The sequence below is a fragment of the Takifugu flavidus genome, chromosome 10, assembly GCF_003711565.1.
Source record: "Takifugu flavidus isolate HTHZ2018 chromosome 10, ASM371156v2, whole genome shotgun sequence".
In the NCBI taxonomy this organism is placed as follows: Eukaryota; Metazoa; Chordata; class Actinopteri; order Tetraodontiformes; family Tetraodontidae; genus Takifugu; species Takifugu flavidus.
The window spans coordinates 2,564,768-2,581,565 of record NC_079529.1 but is presented as its reverse complement, the minus strand read 5'-3'; the positions used below and the strand labels follow the sequence as shown (position 1 = coordinate 2,581,565).

The 16,798-nt window shown below is 46.9% G+C and overlaps 1 protein-coding gene and 1 non-coding gene across 7 annotated transcripts; one reads left to right on the top strand and one right to left on the bottom strand.

The window, feature by feature from the left end:
- The first annotated feature begins 77 nt into the window (after positions 1 to 77).
- Positions 78 to 16,796, top strand: invs (inversin). 6 transcript variants are annotated; one of them, XM_057046460.1, is made up of 20 exons: positions 78 to 228; positions 768 to 865; positions 4,943 to 5,026; positions 5,741 to 5,840; positions 6,295 to 6,458; positions 7,401 to 7,574; positions 8,095 to 8,262; positions 8,387 to 8,567; positions 8,717 to 8,826; positions 8,943 to 9,114; positions 9,242 to 9,397; positions 9,470 to 9,591; positions 9,879 to 9,986; positions 10,067 to 10,173; positions 10,257 to 10,466; positions 12,681 to 12,883; positions 12,980 to 13,514; positions 14,067 to 14,218; positions 15,335 to 15,412; positions 16,087 to 16,796. In XM_057046460.1, the coding sequence occupies exons 3-20, from the start codon at positions 5,021 to 5,023 to the stop codon at positions 16,200 to 16,202; spliced, it is 2,862 nt and encodes a 953-aa protein (XP_056902440.1). In that variant the 5' UTR covers positions 78 to 228; positions 768 to 865; positions 4,943 to 5,020; the 3' UTR covers positions 16,203 to 16,796. The 6 variants fall into 6 exon arrangements, with proteins under 6 accessions (XP_056902440.1, XP_056902438.1, XP_056902442.1 ...); XM_057046458.1 differs by having other exon boundaries at positions 79 to 228; positions 6,292 to 6,458; XM_057046459.1 differs by having other exon boundaries at positions 91 to 228; positions 719 to 865; positions 6,292 to 6,458.
- trnat-ugu (transfer RNA threonine (anticodon UGU)) lies at positions 15,197 to 15,269 on the bottom strand. The gene has a single exon. It is a non-coding gene; the product is annotated as a tRNA-Thr (tRNA).
- Positions 16,797 to 16,798: the final 2 nt, after the last annotated feature.

Genomic DNA, 16,798 nt, shown 5'->3' with positions numbered 1-16,798 from the left:
CGTCGTCACTTCCTTTGTTATAATGAACTATGGGTAATGTAGTTTTTTAAACTCTAAACGTTTACCTTCGAATTTGTGGAAAAACTCTAAACATGGTGTCATATTGCTTCGTACATTAGTAACGGGACTTGTAGTGTTTTGTCACCCAGACTGTGGCGATTGAACGGGACAACTTGGAAGAAAGTTTTCTTATCTGAATTTTCAACTTGGAAGAAAATATTTTAAACGGTAAATATACCACCGAGACAACAACGAGCAGGTTGTACTAGGATTCTCGAGTGCTACCATTTTGTTCTTTGTTCTTCTTTCGTCAGCTGCTGCATGAATAATGTTCACAGTTTCTTCTAAACAGGAAAAGTTGCATCATCATGACTTATTCTTTAAAAGCTAATTCCGACCATTTTAAAACCTCACATTATATGATTGACACAAAGGAATACAATTCAAAACCCCTTTTAGTTGGGAAAAAAACAATGCATAATCTATTGCAATTATTGGCCATAAGCCATGCAAAATTGTGTTTACCTGTTCTTGGTTTAAATGTAGGAGAGCAGCAACCTCTCAAAGTCAACAGTTGTCACATCCACAAATATTTTGTATCAACAGTATTATTGTACTTTAAGCCGTATGTCATAAGACATATGTCACTTAAGACAGCCATATGCTCCCTGTATTCATTACAGCAAATGTGAATGCTTCTAGTTATCTGTGTAAACAGGTGGTATGGTCTCAGTATGGAGGTGATCCTCTTTTTCTGTCTCTGCAAGAGCCAGGATCACTGTAAGGGGGGGCTGAACATCCACACCCCTGAAGGATGCACTGAACTGAGACACATCTGTTAAAGTGTCCCCTCCATGCAGCAATGGTAAGAATCAATCTAACAACCATCTAAATTAAACCAAAGTGTTTAATTCCCATGAGGAATTTAATTTCTGTAGCTATCGAGGTTTTTATTTTCTGTCCCGAGAGCCAGGACCATTGAGACCACTTGTTACAATCCTGTATGGGCTATGACAACGTAATTGTTAAGAAGATTAGGGAGAAATGTTGAATTGAATCCCAGCATTAATATTTGATGGGATAAAGCTGCCCGTAGGGGGTTCACAGTGTGTTAGGAACTCACAGATGGAGTCAGAGGAAGATCTCTCCCTCGTCACACCTGAGTATCAGTGGGTGAGAGGTGGAGGAGCCCAGATCATCTTTAAATGCGTACTGTGAACTTATGATGCAAAATAAAGTTTAGATCATCTATTCTCACATACCAATGGAAGGATTTTTTTTTATTAAAAAAAAGTTACATGATCTCCTTTACCTGTGACTGATTTACCTGACGGGTGAACTATTTTTCTGGGTGTTTTTTTTTTTAGCAAACAAATACATAAACAAATTCACTCATTTTGAACTCAGCAAATTCAGTGAAAGAGCCGGATTTTGGAACTGGGAGGTTACTTAGGATTCCTCTTAAAGCTTCATGTTTTTAACTATCGGGAGTGAGATAGATAGTTTCACTGCGAGGTGATCAATGCTGTGACTCATTCTTAAAATCAAATTAGAGTTCGCATCTCTTTGAAATGTAGATGCCCGCTGAAATCTAAGCTAATCAAATCGGACGTCTCCAGTTTGGCTCAGTCCTCGCTGAAACGTCCAAATTGATTTTGACGTGGTTTTGCTTGTGTGATCGGTGCCATTATTTAACTGTTAACCAGTCAACGCGTTAAAGCAGCGTGTATTCAGAAGCAGGACACACCCAGCCCCCCCTCATCCTTCCATCCATCCTCTCCCTCCCTTCTGTTTCCTCCCTCTCCCTCCATTTCGCATCGCCAGCATTGATTTCTGTGTTTGTTTTTCCAGCTGATTATGTCCCTGTACTCTAATTCGCCGATGGGCACATTGCTCTCTGCACTTTAATTGGACATTTAATTAGATCACAGTTTTAGTCCAATTAGACTCTGAGGTGTTGGGAAAAGGATGAGGAGCGGAGCAGAGGCAAACGTCCCCGAGCTGATCTCCCTCTGCCCTCTTCTTCCTCTCCGCTGTTCTTCTGTGGCTTTATTTTCCAGATGTCTTTTTCTGTCCGCCCGGCTGTCTCTCCTCCCACCTCCCTCCTAAGGGCGGCTCATTAGCGATATAATGGGATGACACAAAACACACAGCTCTCTTTACCCTCCGTGTTTGATTCGCATGCACAAGGATACAGGCAGGATTTCGGCTCTCTGCAGAATTCTGCTAGTTCTGCGCTAATTTTTCCGACTGCTTTCGCCGTCGTCTTCCTGCCAGGGCGGTGTACTGTACGCTCAAGTGATTTGAGACAAAGCCCAGGAGTTTTTAAGTGTCTCTGGTTAAGCTTTTATAGGCATTTCCTTCTATTCATCAAACCCCATAAAGGTGTGTTGTAAAATATTTGGGGCATCCAGGAGTCAGAATACAAATTGCAACAATCAAATGTTTGTTTTGAGCCCTCGTTCTGGTAGTTTATGGACCCCGTGGTGGCTGTCGGGCCACTGCGATGTCTTTATCCACAACTCCCACTAGTATATTCGGCCAAAGATGATTGGTTTTTACCCTGCAGATGTTATAAATTAGAGATTACAAATAAATTTACTTCCTGTTAATTCAGGTATTCTGGCCTGTTTATCCGATCTGGGCAACAATAGAAATAAGGCAGAGCAAAATAGCACCCACGGAGAGGGACCTCTGCCAACAGCTAAATGTCCTAATCACGACCTTTGACCTGACTCCACCTGTAAACTCGAATTACTTCAGCGCACGGCCTCACGCCGGCCTCTGCCGCTGCTTTCATTGAGACTTCTGCAGACCTCATTACCAGCAGCGTCTGCTCACACGTCCGTCCGACGCCGCCTTCCTCTGCACCTCCACCTCCCCGACGCTTTGGCCCTCTTCCACCATTTGTTGGCACAGTCCTCACAAGGAGCCGGAGCGTAAACAACGGCGTGCCCCAGTGGGCGAAAACACATGGGCAAATGTAAAAACATGCAAACACCTACAGTCAGATGCACGCTACGAGCACACACTCTCACACACACACACACACACACAAGTCCTCAGAGGACAAAGGTAAATCTCGGCGCCCCTCGAGCAGCCACACGCCACTTACTGCCTCCCCCCTACTCTCCCCCCTCAGGAGACCGGTGGAGAATCAGCCACTCCTGTTTCGCGTTCACATACACACTCGTGCGCGTTCCGGTTCAAGCTAGTCCATCTGTGTGTGCCCCAGCTAAATGTGTAGATACTGTGAATATAGTATGTGCATATATAGACGCCGATGTGTGGTTGAACGACAGGCAGCAGGCAGCGGTTGGTTCAGCCAAAGGCGTCACTAGCTGACCCCCGTGGCTATAAGATTGACAGCTGTGGTCCCACCAAATTGCATTACTCTCCCAGGTGATTGGCTCACACCCCCGGGGCTCATTTGTCTGGATGTATTGCGGTAATGATGTAAATTAGCCCATCTAAACGTCAGTCAACCTTCTCCCCCCATGCTGATTGGCCCTGCTGTGCCCAAGGACTCAGCCCCCAGCTGAGGTAGAAGACTCATTGGTCTTCAGGGAATCAGGAAGTCCCCCAGAAATTGAGCTTTTTGCGGATTGGGCGTCCCTGTAGGCTGATATTATCACCCTTCTTATCTCCTTACCTGTCAGTCAAAACCCAAGAACTGCTCCCCGCAGCCTTCATCTGCTGTTTAGAACTTAGATATCCTGGTACCCACACACACACACACACACACACACTCACTCACACACAGGAAGAGAGGGAAACGTACATGACAAAACCACCTGTGATAGGTAAAGAATACTCTTCATTGTGCGAAAGTGTGTGTTATTACAATTGAAACAAAGACCACAGGCTTGGCTCTGGCTCCCCTCCTGTTTACCCAGCATGCTCCAGCTATGGCGGCTATGAAAAGCAGACACTTTCATAGTGACAAACAGCTAGAATAAGTTGTGGATAAACACTCGCGCACACGCAGACGCGGGTGCAGCACTCCTGTCGTGTTGTTAAAAGGTTTTTTTTAGAAGTGCTTTAGCCATTCTTTGTTAAACTGCGGTTGCAGGAAACAAAATATGAATAAAAACCAAATAATATCAGCATGAATCAATGCTTTTACACCTGCACACTCACTTGGTTTGGCCCTCCGTCTCTGATCAATACCTGTACTCTGAGCCATTGTCTTCGTATTAGCCGGTGGAGCGCTCCCTGAGGAACTCGTATGAATAGCTAAATGAGACCACTCCAACCTCTCAACGGGACCCGGTGTTGTTTTTACACCCTTCTTTGTTCGCTTACAGTCGCGCCTCCTCAAAATCCTTTTTAAGCCCAACGTGGATGCACCGCCGGTGTTTACCAAACCCTTCAATCCCCAAGCGCTAATTGCCCGCTCCCGATGATCTGAAAGTTCTTCACAAAGATTCGCGTATCGACTCGTGTCCCCTCGTGTCAGTGTTTGGCCAAATTGTGGTTTCCTGCCCCCCCCCCCACCACCACCCCACGCCATCTAATATTATTCATGAATCAATTCAGTTTTTATTAAAGTAGCTAGGGGGTCGTATTGACTCCAGAAATTTGGAAAAATAAAGCAACAAAGCAAGTCAACAAAGGTAAAAGGAAAGTTTGGAACGACCTGCTGCTACCAGCACGTGTATCTATGTGTCTGACAGTAATCTTTGTAAATTAGGGATGTTTTTGTGACGAAGGTTTGGCGAAGCCCCTGTAAAAACTCGCATAAAATAACTTCCCATAACGAGGCCCATGTGCCGATCACAGACACCGGCACGCTCACACGCACAGGTTTTCCCCTCTTATCCGCCTTCACACGCACACTTTTACCTGCTTTATAGCGAGTGTATTAACTAACCCGGATTAACTACTTGGCTTAGCGTGGGAAAGCAGAGAGCATAATGGGTAATTGCCAAACTGCACGCAGTGTTTGCAGGAGCGCACTTTATGAGGTGGTGGGAGCGAGAGGAGACAACTTTAGATCCAAGACGTCTTCACTGGAAAAATGAAAGTATGAAAAATCTGCCCTTCTGAAACTTTACTGGCATTTCTCCTTGCATTGTATAAATGTCTTCACACACACACACACACACACACATACTGGTTTGTAGGAGAGAAAGAGAGATCTCTCTGTGACAGTTAATGAAAATGTCTCAGAGAAATCTCAGATTGTGAGTTTGTGCCTCCAGCATTTATGTGTTTAGGGGCAATAATTGATTTCTGTGTTGAGCCCCGCAGGGCTTGTCCCACATCTCCAACCCCCCTGCACACACACTCACACACACGCCGACATAAACACACAGCTAGGTGTACACTGCAGTATTAATGAGACATGAATAAGACATGAAGAGAGACCCCCCTCTTACACTCTCATACAGGGTCCCCCTCTCTCCCCAGCTGCTTCCTGTCTGCAGATTACCCAGCTTTCACTGGGCTCTGGTTAAGTGGGGCCAGGAAGAGATTTAACTCCCTCAGCAGGAGCAGACTTACACACCCGCGCACAAACCCACAGTCACAAACTCACACACTCACTCTGCGCTGTCAGAAAGCTTCAAATAAAAGCCGTGTCTTTATTCTGCTTTGTGGATGGCTCCTCAAAGAGTTTTGTTTCATACTTTTGGATAATTTATGAAAGGGAACAAATCTATGAGGGATTGGTTGTCATATTAAGACCGTATTTAAGTAGTCACAGGTAAGAGTAAGATTATTGGTGCCTAATTTGCAGGCCTCAGCGATGTCCAGCCCAGGCCCCTCATCCCTGGGCTCGCAGGTTCATGCTGCAGCAGTGAATGGAGACAGAAGCACCCTCCTGAAGCTCATCACAGGTATCAACACGCGCAGTTCATCCTCCACACACAGGTCACCTCACACATCGTTGGAGGCCTGGATAACTGGCAGCACGCGGCCAGATTGAAATACTCTTTCCACCCCCCGACCTTTTCTAAAAAGGTTTAGCTGACAATAGTTCTGCATTCAAGCTGCAGCCGAGCGGGTACGGCTGGAGCTGGGATCAGTCTCCTCGAGGGCGTTCCCCATCGCGTGGAAGAGCGCGAAATACCACATTTACAGGCGATTGTTTCGCTCCTGCGTAGATATAGACGACTGGAAAACGTGTCATCTGCCTTAAATGATGAGTACAAATCCATATAGAGTTAGTGCTGTCTGTTTTATCTATTTTTTAGAATTCAAATATCAAGCCACAAATAGTTTTATGCTTTTGCTCAGTTTTGTTTATTGTTTCTCCTCTGTGTGTGTGTGTGTGTGTGTGTGTGACAGCAGAGCCATCGCTGCGGGACCATGAGGACCAGTTTGGCCGGACCCCTTTGATGTACTGCGTGCTGGCTGATCGCCTGGACTGTGCCGAGATTCTGCTAAAGGCTGGAGCCTCCGTCAACAAGACCGACCACAGTCAGCGCGCCGCTCTTCACCTCGCAGCACAGAAGGTTTTTGTCCGTGACTCATGCCATTAAAATTTGCGATATGAAATTGATATGGACAGTGTAAAATGATGGATTAATTAAGTTGAAATTAATTTAGTTGAAATTCATATATATATATACATATATATATATATTTTTTTTAAGTGCTTTATTTAGGCTGAGATGGAAAGTTTGACTATTTATAAGCTCCAGTGGGAATCGAGTGCCCCCTGGTGGTTATATTTATGACTTCCCTGTGTTATAGCTCTAATTATTTGTATGGGGAGAACATTTTGCCAAAAATTTAAAAAAAGACTTCCCAGTTTAGCTATAAATAAAAAATAAGTTCAGAAAGTAAGATATTTCTTTGTGGATGTGTGTATTTGTGTACGTGCACGTGATGTGCGAGAGAGGGTTAGGGATGCTCGTAGTGCAGGTGATGGGAGGCCCTGTCTCTTTGACATCTGATCAATAAATGGCCGAGACAGGGAGAGAGGCCAGGGATTACTGATCTAATTGGACTGAGAATAGGGAGGACACTTACACACACTCACACACATGCACACACACACACAGGCAGAGTCTAGATGCATGCTCACACATAAGATAGATCTGTCAGGATGTGTCTTTGTAGTCGCAGGAGGGCAAATATACAAAACACACATGTATTTGGGCATGGCCGCCGTTGAAATAGGGCTGCAGCTCAGACTTGCTTGTGCTGTGGGAGGCTGTGAAATGCCTGATGATGATGCTGATGACGGCAGTGATGGAGGGGTGACAGAGAAGGCGTGTTGACTGGTCAACAGCTCATCCTCATCACAGTGAAGAGACGGCAGCAAAGATAGATGTCCCGCAGCTTAAATCAGACTCAAAGCTTGCCACTATGTCTGTGTGTGTGTGTGTGTGTGATTCATTATTAATAATTAAGGGAAGTGCAGATCGTATCACTGCTGTTGAACGTTGCAGGGCAACATCCGTTTCTTGAAACTGCTGCTATCCAGGAGAGCGAACTGGCTGCAGAAGGACTTAGAGGAGATGACCCCGCTCCATCTTGCCACCCGCCATCCCTCCCCTAAAGCCCTCGCCCTCCTCCTTAAACACATCGGTCCTGGAGAGGTTGACACGCAAGACAAGAACAAGGTTTGAGGCTTTGGACGCTCTCACGTTCTGTATCTTCCCCACTAAACCACAAACGCAGTCTGTTCTATCTGCTAAGATAAGAGGAAATACTGCTTCAATCATGCAACATGCATCGTCGCTGCACTCGATGGCTTTCAAGGCGGGATTTTCAGCCTACGTTTTGTGGCGACGTTGTGTCGGTCATGTGAAAAGTACATTCTCTTTGTGGTTTGACATGTCAGGACAGAAATAAAGAAGTCATAAATCATCTGCTAAGCACATCTGCAGCCTGTACAACTGTGGCTAAATGCATTAACTGAGTCACAGAAGTAACGCAGTCATATGTAATGTTGAGTGGGATATTTCATTTTCACACATCGGTTCTCTATTTTCCTTTTTCCTCACCCGCATAGAAATTTTACTCCTGTTTTGTCGTAGTCGTTTTAAAATGTCGACGCACGCTTCAGCTCGGTGGATTTAACCAGTGTAATTATGATATGTTACGACCTTCTCCATCCCTCTGCATCTTCTCCCTTGGCAGCAAACTGCTCTGCACTGGTCGGCGTTTTATAACCGGCCGGAGCACGTACGCCTTCTGATTAAACACGACTCCAATATCGGCATTCCTGACAGCGAGGGGAAGATCCCGCTGCACTGGGCCGCACACAGTCAGGAGGCCAGCGCGACACAGACTGTCCGCTGTATCCTGGTACGCACACACACACACACACACACTCATAGTGAGGAAAGAAATTCCCCCAATGGCAATAGAATTTAATAGAAACACCCACTTGTGTGTGTGTGTGTGTGTGTGTGTGTGTGTGCGTGTGCAGGAGGCAGCTCCCACCGAGTCGCTGTTGAACTGGCAGGATTATGAGGGACGAACGCCTCTGCACTTCGCTGTTGCCGACGGTAACGAGGCGGTGGTGAAGGTGCTGACGTCTTACCAAGGCTGTAACGTGACGGCGTACGATAACCTCTTCAGAACGCCGCTGCACTGGGCAGCACTGCTGGGTGAGAGAAACGCTGACTCAGCACAGTTAGAATTCAAATAAAACAGGCCCAACCAGCATATCGGGGCTCACGGCACCACTTTAGGACACCTCCAACCCTTCTGTTATCCTTTCTAGTGTGACGTCTCGCTAAATGAATGCGTTTTTCAGGCCACGCTCAGATTGTTCACCTGCTCCTGGAGAGAAACACGTCAGGCACTATTCCCTCAGACAGCCAGGGTGCAACACCTCTGCACTACGGCGCTCAGAGCAACAATGCGGTGAGTCCCTCCAGCTTGAGTTGGGTAAAACTGGGACCTTAAACCTTTTACCTCACCCATTGGACCATTTTTATGAGCCTTGTGATCTAAAGAAGAACTGGCTTTCCTTGTTGAAGGAGACAGTTGGGGTGTTCCTGTCCCACCCGTCCGTGAAGGATGAGCCTGATTTGGAAGGGAGGACGGCCTTCATGTGGGCTGCGGGAAAAGGGAGTGATGAGGTCATCCGCACCATGTTGGGCCTCACCCCTCAAATTGACATCAACATGGCCGACAAGTACGGAGGCACCGGTGAGGAGCACAGCTGTTTGAACCTGAATGCTGGTCCTGGGATTTGGACGCCTTGGACCAAAATGTTTCCATCATTTTCCACATGATTCCGGTTTGTTCCTTGAGTGTTGACGCGTGTTCCCCGCAGCGCTTCACGCAGCATCCTTGTCGGGCCACGTGAGCACGGTGAAGCTGCTGCTTGAGAGGGGAGCCATGGTCGACTACCTGGATGTGATGAAGCACACGCCGCTGTTCCGTGCCTGTGAGATGGGGCAAAGAGACGTCATACTCACCCTCATTAAAGGTGAACGCACGCCTGCCGTCTGGGTCACATGGATAAACACCCACGCTGAACGGGAAATGAAATGAATTACAGGTGGGGCACAGGTGGATTTGGTGGATGTTGACGGCCACACCGCTCTGCACTGGGCAGCACTGGGGGGCAATGCTGAGGTCTGCCAGATTCTAATGGAGAACGGGATAAGTCCCAATGTGCAGGTGTGGATTCATATACTCACATCTGTTACTACTGTGCTGTGTGTCTCTTACACAATAGCATTGATAATTACGCCGTATCATCAGGCTATATTAGTTTGTTAACTCACTAAAGGCTGATGATATGGTGTAATTATTAATGCTTTTTTATATGTTAATTACTAGAATGATGGAATACTGTGTTCTATACTGTGTAAACCTCCCACTCCGCTGTATTAGACATTAAATCTGGTAAAATAAGAATAGATCCCAAGCTGTTAAAAGGTTTTAAAGCTCTGGTCGCTGTGCAGGACCAGGCGGGGCGGACTCCTCTACAGTGTGCTGCTTATGGCGGCTACATCACCTGCATGGCTGTTCTGATGGAGAACAATGCTGATCCAAACATACAGGACAAGGAGGTAAAAGCCTACACAAATGCGCCCACACGGCGGTCACCGGAGAGGTTTTGAGCAGGTAATCTCGTCTGGTTTGTACGCAGGGGCGAACCGCTCTCCACTGGTCATGTAACAATGGCTACCTGGATGCTGTCAAACTGCTGCTGGGCTACAATGCCTTCCCCAATCACATGGAGCACACAGAAGAGAGGTGAGGAGCCAGCCGCAAGGGGAAAGCGGAGCTGAAAGTAAAAGTGGGCAAACAGAGGGATAAATGGAATTCCTGTCGCGCAGGTACACGCCTCTGGACTACGCTCTCCTGGGGGGCCACAGCGAAGTGACTCAGTTCATGCTGGAGCACGGCGCTTTGTCCATAGCGGCCATCCAGGACATCGCCGCCGCCTCCATACAGGCCGTGTATAAGGGCTACACGGTCCGCAAAGCTTTCAGGGAGAGAAAGCAGCTCCTCATGAGACATGAGCAGCTGCGCAAGGATGCGGCCAAGTGAGACATGAGCACGTTTTAGTGTGCCTGTAGAATATAAAACCTCAAAACCTGAGTATTCAGTTTTTATGTCTTTTTTAAATGATCACCTCTCTCTCATGTCTCTTTCTCACTCCCCTCTTGCTTATCCATCTGTCTTCCTCTTCTTACCCATATTAGAACAGTCACACTCTCTCCATATCTATCTTTCTCTCTGTCATCCCTGCACACAGATATGTCTTCATCCTGTCTCTCCTCTGGTTTATTCTGCTTTTACTATTTGCTCATCATTCCGTGTGAGAAAGCCCTACACGTTAAGGCCCAACAGCACCACCTACTGGTTCAAAGAGAACTGCAGTTGAAATCGCCACTGGCGCAATATGTCTAAAGAGAATTATAGTCCATAATCTGCCACCTCAACCAGAAATTCTTCGACGGAGGCTTACCCTGAACCATTGGTCCTTTGAGCCAGATTGAGTGCAACGTAAGATGATCGTGGACAGTGCAGCATCACCGGAGTCGTCCACAGAGAGAACAAAACTTAACTTCTTACCTGTTGGTATTGGATTCCAGCTCCCTGCTGCAACTGCTAGTTTTTCCCACTCTAGCAGCCACCACAGCAGCTTATCCAGCTGGAATTCATACACCCATAGCAGATCCAGAAGGTCCATGTCGGTACATGCCCCGCTCAAGGTCTCTCCACTGCAATGTTGGCAGAGGAAATAAAGCAGATGGAGCTTGAAGCTATTCACCCCCTGAATAAGCATGAGACTGATGCTGAGTGTAAGGTGCTGGACTGTCAAGCAAAGGAAGGACAGCAGCTCCAAGAAGAGGCACTAGGGCCAGAGAAGCAACTCACTAAGCAGCTAGAAATACATTAGCGCCTTGAGACCGCCAAGCTTCATTCTTCAGCATTTCAGATCTCAAGCAGCCATAACAGCTGGTCCAGACTGAGCTAGGTACCATGTCCAATACTCCTACTCACAAGATGGGTGGTGCCAGAGTCTTCAAGGAGTTTAATGCCAAACGGGTCTTGAAAGGGCTCAAGGACTGCAAAAGGTGATGGAAATACAGAAGCAATCACACCAACAGTGGGTGCACTCTTAAGCACCCTTGTAATGCCTGTAAGGACATGCACCTCTCTGTCTTGCACAAGTCAGAAAGCAAATGGAAGGTGTACCCGGTCAGTCTTTTTCTCGCAAAGGTCTATCTGGACCAACCCTACAGATGCCGTAGAGTAATGCTGTAGACGGTCAAGGTTCTCCTCCATAACAGCAACCAGAAGGTGGAGGATTATGCCATACTCCATGATGGCTCAGAAAGGACAGCTCAGCCCTGTCTGCCATCCAGAGGCTGTACCCCTGCAGACTGGGCACCAAAGCGCAGTCAACTCAATGGTCCATCAGTCTCCTGGGGGTATTATCACCAATACCACCAAGAAGCACCTGAGCTCCTTTACTCCCAGTCGAGTCTGACATGCCCCAGCTAATTACCCCAGTCCAACCATGCCAGACCACCAGGCAGACCCATCGCTATTTGGACTCAGCTGGGCTGGTTGCTTCCTGTCCCTCACCTGGAGCCAGCGATGCCTGACTTTAAGCAGAATACCTTGAGGAACATCTGTAAAGCCTTAGCGAGCCAGTATTATCTACTGGCCTTTATCATTCCCTTTACAGCCAGGGCTATAGTCCTCACCCAGAGTATCTAGAAGGGATGGGATGGCCAAATGGATCCCCAGTTTCTGAGAGCAGTGGACAGCTTGGGTGAATGAGCTCCCTGATGTCAGTCAGTTCAAATTCCCATGGGCCTATAAACCTCTATAGGTAGACAAGCCTAACACGTCCAGGGAGCTTAACATCTTCTGCCACACATCAGAGAAAACGTATGGTTCCCTGGACTACCTACATACAGTTGCTGATCAAGGTCACGTCTGCCCCTCCTTCATGCTAGCCAGGCCATACCAACCCAGCAGACATTCCTCTGGTTCTCCAGGGATATAAATAAATCCGAGGTACCTGGACTACACAAGCAATAACGCCTTCAAACGTTCTGTCTTCCATGACCCTATTGCCAAATTCATTGTAGGACACATTGTCTCACCTTTTCTCTGGATTTTACTTTTTCCTAAATATTTCTCCACTTCAGGTAGCTCTCAACTAAATGTATCCTTTATGATATGGTCAGGGTCTTAGTGCGTTCTTTACTGAACACTATCTTCTTATTTTATGTTTTCAGGAAACGAGAAGAAGAGCAGCGGAGGAGAGAAGCAGTGCACCACATCACTGTAGACAGACAGAGTTTCACTCTGAAGAGAACAGAGCAGAAAACTGACTCCTTAGTTGATGTCATAGAGAACTTAACGATGAAGGATTCCATGGTGGAGACAAAGAAATCATCCAAAGCAGAACACACTACAAACAAAGCAGAGAGACCAAAAGGTAGAAACTTGTTCTAGATGTGACGATGGACCTTACATTGTTTAGGGTTCCTGTTTGTGACGGCAGTTTCTTTAATGTTTTATTTGTAATTCTCAGATAAAAGCAGATCCTCCAGAAGAACCAAAGCAGCGGAAGCACGTGATGATGCCGATACTTCCAGCTGTCAGCGCTGCGTGACCAGCGACCCATCCCCCGGGGCCTCCAAATCCACCAGGTTAAAGGAACGTCTCGCCCTCTCTGGCTGCAGCCAGCCTCACGGCCTCAAGCCCAGACCGCCCTCCATGCCCAGAGTCAGGGACCAGCTTTCCCCACCTTCCCGCACCCTTTCCCCCGGCAGCTACACGGCTTATCAGAATGACAGTGTTCCCAGAGAACGGATCCCTGTGAAAAAAAGGGACATTGCTGTCGCTGCAGGCAGGACTAACGCCCCCCTCTCATCACAGAAGCACCAAAACCAAAAGGACCACACTTCAAAAGCTGTACCTGCTAAAGATGACGTAGACAGAAGCGTCTCGTCTTCGGACCACAGAGGTGTCGGAAAGGCCCAGCGCGTCTTCACGAACGTGCGCTGTAAAAAGGAATCCGTGATGAGAAACGAGGCAGCGCGCATCATTCAGCGCGCCTGGCGAAGGTGAGCTATGCATGCCTGCATTTGCACCTGCAGGGGCTCCTAGGAGTCAGGGTTTCTCTGACTGGGGGAGAGGAGCGATGCCATGTGGTGCCCATGTGTGCTCCCTCTCACACGCCGACCTTCATCTCTCCTCAAAGGCCCTGAAAAATTTGGTCTGGTTGCCATCAACACTCGCGCTGAGGAGATGGTGAGACGCAGGCAGGGGACGGGGGGGTGTATTTTATACCTTTCCTCCTGGTTTAACAAGAGGCCAAAAGTTGAGACTCTGCCGCTTTAATGGCTACCAGCAGCTTGTGTTTGGTTTTCTTTTACTTTCACAGCCGCCGCGTCTCTCTTAGAAGCTGCCAGTCCACCGCAGGCGGCCTTCTGTTTCCACGCAGCCTCACAATTATTTTCCGAATGTGCCGCTTATTAACTGTTTACTGTTTACCCCCACTCTCTATTAGTTTGAGGAGCAGCCAGCAAACCCCTTTGAAAAGCGGCTGACATTTTCTTCTATTTAAAATTGAGCGGCATGCGTCTGTAACTGCTGGCACTGATGTGTGTCCGCAGGTTCTACGCACTCAGGCCGGGAAAAGTCAACTCTTGCGAAGAGGCAGAGTTAAGGGAGCCAAAGCAGCTGCCGAAAAGGAAGAAGATGGAAATCCGACCACAGCTACCCAAACCGTCAGTGCGTAAGAGCTCGGCACTACAAAATATCTATGGTGAGACCTTTCGTGTAATGAAAATCATTTTTATATGCTGGATATCACACAAAAAAGCGGTAGATTTTTAAATAGTATAGCCTTTAATAAACATGAGTATGGGTGGTGTAATACTGCTGCAGCTTCCGTGTGGCTCTACGCTACAGAAGAGGCTTTAAAAGATGCTCCTTTGGTCTTCTGAGATCATTAGATAGTCTCATTAATGATATTTTATAACTTCTAAATCAGTTGAATCACTGCATATATGTAACATATAACAGTGTGTATTTCCATTGATATACTCGTGTAGAACATTGTGTAAGTGAGTCTGGAGCCGGGAGATTGCTGGGTGACGCGTTAGGACTGTATCATCCAGACTGGATGTGTGGAAACCTCTGGTATTGTTTCACTCCTCAGACAGGCCTGACCTTCATCACACATCACCAGGTGATGATGGGTGAATGGGCAGAAACCTCGCTGTGCCAAAACATACAAGCACGTACGCCGTCTCTGCTCACAGACAAACTCCTCACTCCATCCTCAGCTTGTGACGTGGTTCCCCACTTCCCCTTCCCACCTTCCCTACCACCCCCGTCCTCTCCTTCCCGCTCCCTGACAGTCCTGGCACCGTGAAAAGTTCAGAGCTGTCACGGGGAATGTCAGACGACTACGTAAAGCAATCAGCTAAACACACACACTGATATGGTGCCACACACACATCTGTGCGACTCATCCGTTGCCGTCTTTTTTTTCTGGAAAGCTGTGAGACATTTGACATAACTCTGGACCCTGTCTCACACCTTTTGTCATAATTTAATATGATCAGAATTGAAATTATTTAAATCTATAGCAACACGCAAACTGTATTGAATACATTACAGACACAATGCTTCTAACGCAGATTTTCCATTGTCACAAATTATTTTTGATTCAAAGTTGAAACTTAAAGAAAGGGCAGCTATTTTAACCCATCAGCGGAGAAAAAAAAAAAAAAAAGGAAGGCCCTAGTGAGGATCGAACTCACGACCCCTGGTTTACAAGACCAGTGCTCTAACCACTGAGCTATAGAGCCGCGAGGCCCGCAAGTTCAGTTAGACTTTATAACCATACTTTAATCCTGAATACTTTTTCATTCAGGTACATCTTTGGCCAAAAGAGGACGTTCACTTCCGCCCCAGCTGCTCCAGGACACGCCGCTGCGCACGCAGAGCCAATGTAAGCGCTGCACTGTCATGCACGTATATGCATTACATACACAGTAGGCCCAATGCGCGAACGTTTCAGACAAGTATGGAAAAATGCTTCTTCTGGGTACAGTTGCACGCAGTTTTTATTTAAAGAACTCGGCTGGAAGGTCGTTCCATCCATTCGTATGCATCACTGTTGCCTGCAGACACTCGTTACTGCTCCGCTCTCCAGCCCTTCGGCTTCAGCCCAATATTTCAGAGTTTTGACTCGGATGTCCAGAGTACCTGCTGCCACTTTTCTGCGCCTCACTTAGATGTTTTTGTGCATGGTTGAGTCGCGTGGCCTCGTTTCCGGTCGGAGGCATGGCTTTTTGGCTGCAGGTCTTCCACGAAGACCCTAACCCTAACGAAGACCAGTTCAGTTGGTGGCACTGCTGGACATATTGCAATCCTCAACATTCCTAACCCCCCCAAGCGTTACTAAATGAATCAAAGCTGGTTTGAAGGCAAAGAGTAACATCCAATATTGATGTGATTTATATTTTGTTCACTCACTTTGCATTTGGTAAATTGATTTTTTTTTTTTTTTAAATCATTCGCTATATAGTTGAAAATATTCTTAGTTTACACCTTTTCCACACCTGCCTGAAACCTTGGCACAGAACTGTGTGTATTTTATACACATATATTTATTTTTTACAGTGAGTGGTCTCAACTGTGTGCCCCTGACTGATGCTGTCAATAAAGCCAAGCTGTACTCTTACCACCTGAGACCACACAGTGCTGGACAGGGGACTGCTGGACGGGGAAAACATTGAACCCACCCCCCCTCACACACACCCACACACACACTACGTACTCCGATGTTTTCTCAGTTGGCAGATTCTTTTGCGTCTTTTGAATAACTGCACATATTGTTAGTTCACTGTGTCAGTCTTACAAATATTACCACATGTGACATCACAGCAGTGACCTCACAGGGTGGGGTTAAGTCTGCAGGAACAGTGTGTGTGAAAGATAACCTTTCATCCTTTGTAGGGGGAAAAAAAACACACCCCCCCCCCCCACACACACACACACACACACACACAACTTCTCCGTAGCTCTTGCACACACTGAGATAACCTTTCCTCCTGTTGTGGAGATTGAGGCAGTCTATCAACAGCTGGTCATACAGACAGCCCACCTGCAGACACACACACACACACACACACACACACACACACACCACACACACACACACACACACACACACACACACACACACACACACACACACACACTCTGAATCTCTGCAACATTACTCTATACAGTTGTCGGTACTTAATATATCTGGCACATTGACCTGTGTCATTTTAAAAATGTATCTTGTGTATTGTATTATGCAAAGAATAAACTAAAGTTCACACTAATG

What these genes read in the sequence shown, in the direction of transcription:
- invs (XM_057046458.1), top strand. An exon ending in AGACTGTCCGCTGTATCCTG is followed by an intron (nt 8,263 to 8,386) that starts GTACGCACACAC and finishes GTGCGTGTGCAG; the next exon opens with GAGGCAGCTCCCACCGAGTC. An exon ending in GCGCTCAGAGCAACAATGCG is followed by an intron (nt 8,827 to 8,942) that starts GTGAGTCCCTCC and finishes TCCTTGTTGAAG; the next exon opens with GAGACAGTTGGGGTGTTCCT.